General features: G+C 47.1%; 1 protein-coding gene across 1 annotated transcript; it reads left to right on the top strand.

The window, feature by feature from the left end:
* The first annotated feature begins 436 nt into the window (after nt 1-436).
* Nucleotides 437-4962, top strand: LOC131405432 (cytochrome P450 1A2). Its single transcript, XM_058540474.1, has 6 exons — nt 437-1282; nt 1872-1992; nt 2451-2540; nt 2815-2938; nt 3832-3918; nt 4665-4962. The coding sequence occupies exons 1-6, from the start codon at nt 452-454 to the stop codon at nt 4960-4962; spliced, it is 1551 nt and encodes a 516-aa protein (XP_058396457.1). The 5' UTR covers nt 437-451.
* Nucleotides 4963-8117: the final 3155 nt, after the last annotated feature.

Raw genomic sequence — 8117 nt, forward strand, 5'->3', positions numbered from 1 at the left:
GAGCAGCCTCCTGTTCCCTGGACATGAGGAGTTATCAGCAGGAAGCCAGCACTGGCAGGGACACTTTGGCACAATGCCCAGCATACACTTTGTGCTGGGGGCTGGCAGGGGTGCTTCCCCGCTTTGAAGTGATCACTTGCCTCCACTCCAGCCTCTGAATTGGAAACTGAGGTGATGGGCAGAGGGGAGGGCCAGGGCTGGGAGTTTATACACTCCAGTTGGGAATCTCGAGGCTCCTTTCCAGCCCTTAGATTCTGTGCTGAGCTAAGGGTGAGCTCCTGGAGCACAGGACCCGTGGTGGATGTATCTAGGTCTTTCTGGCATCCAGCTGCAAGCTAAGGACAAAACGTGTGCCAGGGTTGACTGACTGAGTGAGTAAATGAATGAACGAATGGCTCCATCTCGACCCTCAGCCTTGCTCCTCCTTCCTCTTTCCCTATAGTTGGTACAGATGGCACTGTCCCAGCTCGGTCCCTTCTCGGCCACAGAGCTTCTCCTGGCCTCCGCCATCTTCTGCCTGGTATTTTGGGTGGTCAGGGCCTGGCAGCCTCGGATGCCCAAAGGCCTGAGGAGTCCACCAGGGCCCTGGGGCTGGCCCCTGCTCGGGCACGTGCTGACCCTGGGGAAGAACCCACACCTGGTGCTGTCGCGGCTGAGCCAGCGTTATGGGGACGTGATGCAGATCCGCATTGGCAGCACACCTGTGCTGGTGCTCAGCGGCCTGGACACCATCAGGCAGGCCCTGGTGCGGCAGGGCGATGATTTCAAGGGCCGGCCTGACCTCTACAGCTCCACTCTGGTCTTTGATGGCCAGAGCATGACCTTCAACCCAGACTCTGGACCAGTGTGGGCTGCCCGCCGGCGCCTGGCCCAGAACGCCCTCAACGCTTTCTCCACTGCCTCAGACCCAGCTTCCCCGTCCTCCTGCTACCTGGAGGAGCACGTGAGCAAGGAGGCCGAGGCCCTCCTCACTAGGTTGCAGGAGCTGATGGCAGGGGCCGGGCGTTTCGACCCCTACATCCAGGTGGTGGAGTCCGTGGCCAACGTCATTGGTGCCATGTGCTTCGGGCGGCGCTTCCCCCAGAGCAGTGAGGAAATGCTCAGCCTCGTGAAGAACAGCCACGAGTTCGTGGAGACTGCCTCATCCGGGAACCCCGTGGACTTCTTCCCCATCCTCCGATACCTACCGAACCCCACCCTGCAGAGGTTCAAGACCTTCAACCAGAGGTTCCTGCGGTTCCTGCAGAAAACAGTCCAGGAGCACTATCAGGACTTTGACAAGGTGAGCCCAGGGTGCAGGTGGTGAGGGGGCACCCTGCAGAGCCTGGGTGTGGTCCAGCTTACCCAGCTCCTAGGTACCCACACAGCTGCTGTGCTGCCAAGGCTTAGGAAGGCTCTGGGCACCTCGGACCAGCTGTGTGACTTGCAGCCACTCTCTCTCCCTCTCTGGCCTCGGATTTCTCCTATCTATGGTCTTCCTCTCAGGGCTGCTCAAAGCCACAGAGAGATAAGGCCGGGAATGGGTCCCTGGCAGAGCCCTGCAATGTGGGGGCTGTATTATGAGTGAGAAGGCTTTTGTTCTGCAGGAACCCGAACCCTGATGGAGACTAATCCCCAATTCAGCTGTCACTTTGCTTCCCTGTACTCACACCAACCTCTTCCTTTGAAATTGGACCCCTGGGGTTATTGGGAGAAAGGGTCACTGGGCATTAAATGACACTTTAAGCCCTACCCAGGGCTGCTACCAGCTCCTGCTACAAGCCCAACCTACTGCCTGGAGGCCACAGGGGGGGAGTGCCAGATGGGATGGGGCAAGGTCCAGCCTTTGGCCCCGGAAGTGCTGGGGTGGCCCTAAGCTTGTGCTCCCTCAGAACAGCATCCAGGACATCACAGGCGCCCTGTTCAAGCACAGAGAGAACAGCTCCAGAGCCGGCGGTGGCATCATCCCCCAGGAGAGGATTGTCAACCTTATCAACGACATCTTTGGGGCCGGTAGGAGACAGACCCCTGCCCTTCCAACCATCGGTGACTGCTGCTCACCCACAGACTGGCCCAGCCCCGAGTCCATCAGATAACTTGCCAACTGTATGGCCAGATGGTGCAGGGCACAGAGACATGGCACAGGTTCAGGGCCTGAGCCCAGGCTATGCCGCCCACTCCCAGTGGAAACCAACCAATCCCTCTCCTCCTCCGGGCCTCAGTTTCCTCATCTGAACAGTAAAGTGTTCTCTGGCCTGGAAGTCTAGGCTCCTGTAATTCCAGCAGCTAAATATGAAACCAGAGACTCAAGTTTGTGTTGAGCAGACCTGGCCTCTGCCCTCAGAAAATTCACTGGGGGTGAGGAGGAGGCAGACAAAGACAATGCTTGGTACATTCATGGTGGGTGCTTGGTAAATGCTGGTTTCTTAGTCCTGTCTCCTTCCTTCCTCTCCTTGCCCCATGCTGCCCAGGGTTTGACACAGTCACAACGGCCATCTCCTGGAGCCTTATGTACCTTGTGACAAATCCTAAGATACAGAGGAAGATCCAGGAGGAGCTGGGTATGCAGTGTCCCCCAACCTCTGGTGGAGAGAAACCTTGGGGCCCCAGGACATCTACATATAGCATTATGCGCCTACTATGTGCAAGCCCTGCGCATACAATGGTGCAGACACTTGCCTAGAAGATGCTGGGGGCAGGGGGGATGGTTAGTGGGTCTCAGACATGTAAACAGACATAGCACCACACAGGTGACACCTAGTATAATAGGAGACACAGATACCATGGAGCAGTGAGGGCTGCCCCTAAGCCCTGTCTGTCCTCTGTGGCCTGCAGACACAGTGGTTGGCAGGGCACGGCGGCCCCGACTCTCTGACAGACCCCAGCTGCCCTACATGGAGGCCTTCATCCTGGAGACCTTCCGACACTCCTCCTTTCTCCCCTTCACCATCCCCCACAGGTGAGGCCTACCTACTGTGCCCTCCCACCTCTGAAGTCCTTGCCATGTCACCTCCTCCCAGCTTCTCAGCCCTGACCCTGGCTCAGACCTCAGCAGCTCCTTCCTGACCATAACACCAACTTCCTCACAGACCCCTGGCCTCTTGTCCGCCCCCATCCAGTCCAACCATGATGAAGCTCCCCAGCTCTCGGGAGAAAATCCCACTCCTGACCTCAGCTCCCAGTTCTTCCCTACAAGAACTTTCAACCCAGCCAGACTGGCCTCCCTGTCCCTCACAAGCATGATCCAAGAGCCTCCAATTTTGCTTATGCTGGACCTTCTGCTTGGAATGCCTGCTGCCCTCTTCTCTGGCTACCAGAATCCTATCCTTGCCCAAATCCTACGCCTGACACAAATTTCCCCTCCCCTAGAAGCCTTTCTTGACTCAGCCAGCTGGCACAGCTTCATTCTCTGGTATCTTCTAGGACTTACAGCCATTTGTCCTTGATTATGTCCTTGGAGTTTAACCATGTCAAGAGAGTCCGTGAACACATACTTCTGCCCATATACTGGTCTAGTTATTCCCAGAGTAAGGGCCTAACTCCTCAGCCAGGCTGGGAACTTCCCAGGACTGGCCCAGACTGTCTGCTTCTTGGCTCCAGAGAATGGCCAAGTGCACAGCTGGGCACAAACAGAAGTTTAATCAACACTTGGTGAAGTCAAAGAACAGGAGCCGAGGAAGGGGCAGGGTAATTTCACCTCTTCCCTGCTCCTGACATTCCCTCCCAGTGTAGGGTATGGAGACCGCAGTGGGCAGGCTATTGGGGTGGGGTAGAGGCAAGAGCAAGAATCTCTCAGAGACACACCCCAGTTTTCCAGCCCCTGAGCCTGACAGAGCCCTCTTCCCTCTTCAGCACAGTTAGGGACACGACACTGAATGGCTTCTACATCCCCAAGGAACGCTGTGTCTTCATAAACCAGTGGCAAGTCAACCATGACGAGTGAGTACACACCCCCCACTAAAAACTGTGTGAAGTTCCACCGTCAGGAAGGCTGTACAAACAGCCTTGTGCCCCTAGGAACTGGTTATATAATAAAGGAATGGTGCCTCCATTGCTATATAGCCTGCTCCAGGTGATAAAATTTAGGTCCATGTTTCTCAAACTTTAGTGCACATAAGAATTGACCAGGAAGTTGGTAATAGATTATGGCGCCCCATCCTCTAAGATCCCACGTTGGTAGGTAAGGTGGAGTACCTCAGCTGATTCTGATGTGAATGGCCTAGGGACCTCTCTTTGGAAGTCCCACTTTAGCCTATAGGTAGGGGGATCATATAATTTATCATCCAGACTGGGGCACTTCTGAGTGTGAGATGGGATGCTATCGATAAATACTCTGATACAATAAGCATAAACTAGGATAGACTGTTGATTCCCTTTGTATATTGAGTAGGATAAAGAGAAACAGGATTTCTTTCTTTTAATTTCTTTTAGTTAAAGCATTATTTCTCTAAATTAACTAATGAATATTAAAAAGCAGCATTTTCACAGCTGATCATTTTAGAGAGAGCTTATAAAAGAAACAAGCATCAGAGTACAATTTGGTCCCTTTCCCCATGCTTCTTTCATTGCTCTCCATCTATTCTAATGCTTGTGCTATCAAGAGAATTCTGTTCAGAAGTTTCCCCCAAGCCTTTCCTCCCAGGGCCTCCCCAGCGCAGAGAGCCCATCTTCTGTTTCTCTTGCAGGCGGCTGTGGGGGGACCCGTTTGAGTTCCGGCCAGAGCGACTCCTCACTGCCAACGGCACTGCCATCAACAAGACCTTGAGTGAGAAGGTGATGCTCTTTGGCATGGGCAAGCGCCGGTGCATAGGGGAGGTCTTGGCCAAGTGGGAGGTCTTCCTCTTCCTGGCCATCCTGCTGCAACAGCTGGAGTTCAGCGTGCCACCAGGCGTGAAAGTGGACCTAACCCCCATCTACGGGCTGACCATGAAGCACGCCCGCTGCGAACACGTCCAGGCACGGCTACGTTTTCCTATCAAGTGAAGAAGGCACCAGCATGCCAAGGCAGAGGGAAGGGTGGGGGCCGCCCATGGGGCCTCAGCCCTTGTTTCTTTCTTTCTTTCTTTTTTAAATAACAGTTCTATTGAGACATAATTCACATACCATATAATTTACCTCCTTAAAGTGTACAATCCAACGCTTTTAGTATATTCACAGAATTGTTCTGCTACCACACCACAATCAATTTTGGAACATTCTCATCACCTTCTCATGGGTTAAAAGAAACCTCATACCCATTAGCAGTCATTCCCCATTTCTCCCTAACACATCTCCTCTGCCCCACCAGCCCTGGGCAACTACTAATTTGCTTTCTGTATCTATAGATTTGCCTACTCTGCACATTTCATATAAATGCAATTATACACTAAGTGGTCTTTTGTGACTGGCTTTTTCACTTAGCATAATGTATTCAAGGTTCATTTATGTTGTAGCATGTGTCAGTAAACCCTGATTTCTTGAGTCCTGAGAATAAGTCCAGGTCTGTTTCCTCAGTCATCAATGGTACATCTTTCACTGTTCTCTTCTCTCCTTTCCTGTATGATCCAAGTCTTTGAACACTTGAAGAGAACAGGGAGGAAGGGACCCAGCCTTTTGGGCCAAACCCAGATGGGTGAATAGGGATCCCTCTGCCCCATCCTCAAAAGGTAGAACGTCTGACTTCTCACAAAGCCATGATTTGTTCATCCACAGCTCAGGGAGGGTAAGCTTCCCAGAAGCGTTTGGGTTACCTGCAAAAAGGCCAAAGTTTCATCAAAGGGCACAATCAAAGAGTAAAAAGATAAGCACAGAGTGGGAGAAAATATTTGCAATTCATATATCTGATAAGAGATTAACATCCAGAATATATAAGAAACTCCTAAATCTCAACAATAGAAAAACAAACAACCCAATTCAAAAATGGGCAAAAGATTTGAACAGACAGTTCTCTAAAGAAGATGTGCAAATGGACAAGAAGTACATGAAAAGATACACAACATCATTAGTTATTAGGGAACTGCAAATCAAAACCACAATAAGATAACATTTCACATCTACTAGAATAGCTATTGAAAAACCCCAGACAGTTATAAATATAAGTTGTTCTACATAAGCCTCATGATAACCACAAAGCAAAAACCTATAGTAAATACACAAAAGATAGAGAAAGGAATCTAAACACACCACTACAGAAAAATCATCAAATCACAAAGGAAGATAGCAAAAGAAGAAAAAAGAAACAGAAGAACTACAAAACAGCCATAAAAAAGTTAACATAATTACAATAAAGACATACCTATCAATAATTACTTTAAATGTAAATGGACTAAATTCTCCAATCAAGACATGAAATGGCTGAATGGATAAAAAAATAAGACTCACCTGTAAGCTGCCTACAAGAGACACACTTCAGATATAAGGACAAGCACAGACTGAAAGTGAATGGATGGAAAAAGATATTCCATGCAAAAGAAAACCAAAAGAAAGCTGGGGTGGCTATACTTATATCAGACAAAATAGACTTTAAGCCAAAAACTGTGATAAGAGACAAGGAAGGTAATTACATAATGATAAAGAGGTCAAGCCAACAAGAAGATATAATATTTGTAAACATTTATGCACCAAACATAGAAACATCTAAATATATAAAGCAAATATTAACAAACCTAAAGAGAGAAATAAACAGCAATACAATAAGAGTAGGAAACTTTAATACCCCACCTTTATCAATGGATGGATCATCTAGACAGAAAATTAATAAGAAAACATTGACCTTAAATGACACATTAAACCAGATGGACTTAATAGATATATACAAAAAATTCCATCCAAAGACAACAGAATACACATTCTTCTCAAGTGCACATGGAACATTCTCCAGGAAAGATCACATATTAGGCCACAAAACAAGTCTTAATAAATTTAAGAAGGTTGAAATCATATCAAACATCTTTTCCAGCCACAATGGTATGAAACTAGAAATCAATTACAAGAAGAAAACTGAAAAATTCACAAATATGTGGAGATTAAACAACATGCTACTGAACAACCAATGGGTCAAAGAGGAAATCAAAAGGGAAATCAAAAAACGCCTTAACACAAATGAAAATGGAAATACGCCATACCAAAACTTATGGGATAAGGCAAAAGTAGTTCTAAGAGGGAAGCTCATAGTGATAAATGCCTACCTCAAGAAACAAGAAAAATCTCAAATAAACAACCTAACTTTACACCTTAAGGAACCAGAAAAATAAAAACAAATGAAGCCCAAAGTTAGTAGAAGGAAGGAAATAAGAAAAATCAGAGTGGAAATAAATGAAATAGAAACTAAAAGACAACAGAAAAGATCAATGAAACTAAGAGCTGGTTCCTTGAAAAGATAAACAAAATTGACAAACCTTTAGCTAGATTCACCAAGGAAAAGAGACAGTCAATTCAAATAAAGAAAATCAGAAAGGAAAGAGGAGACATCACAGTGGATACCATAGAAATACAAAGAATCATAGGAGACTACTATGAACAATTATATGCCAACAAATTGGACAACCTAGAAGAAATGGATAAATTCCTAGAAACATACAACCTACTAAGACTGAATCATGAAGAAAAACTGGTCACTAGTAGATTGCAAGGAGATTGAATCAGTAATCAAAAATGCACCAACAAATAGAAGTCCAGAACCAGGCTGTTTCACTGGTGACTTCTACCAAACATTTAAAGAAAAATTAATACCAATCCTTCTCAACTCTTCCAAAAAAGAGAAGAGGAGAGAATACTTCCAAACTCATTTTATGAGGCCAGTATTACCCTGATACAAAAATCAGACAAGGACACCACAAGAAAAGAAAATTACAGGCCAATATCCCTGAGGAACATAGAAGCAAAAACCCTCAGTAAAATGTTAATGAACCAAATTCAACAGCACATTAAAAGGCTGATACACCATGACCAAGTGGGATTTATTTCCAGGGATGCAAGGATGGTTCAGCATCCACAAATCAATCAACATGATGCACCACATTAACTAAATGAAGGATAAAACCCATATAATCATCTCAATGATGCAGAAAAAGCATTTGACAAAATTCAGCATCTATTTATGAGAGACAAAACTCTCAACAAAATGGGTATAGAGGGAATGGGCCTCAACATAATAAAGG

Source organism: Diceros bicornis, chromosome 5, assembly GCF_020826845.1.
Source record: "Diceros bicornis minor isolate mBicDic1 chromosome 5, mDicBic1.mat.cur, whole genome shotgun sequence".
Lineage (NCBI taxonomy): Eukaryota > Metazoa > Chordata > Mammalia > Perissodactyla > Rhinocerotidae > Diceros > Diceros bicornis.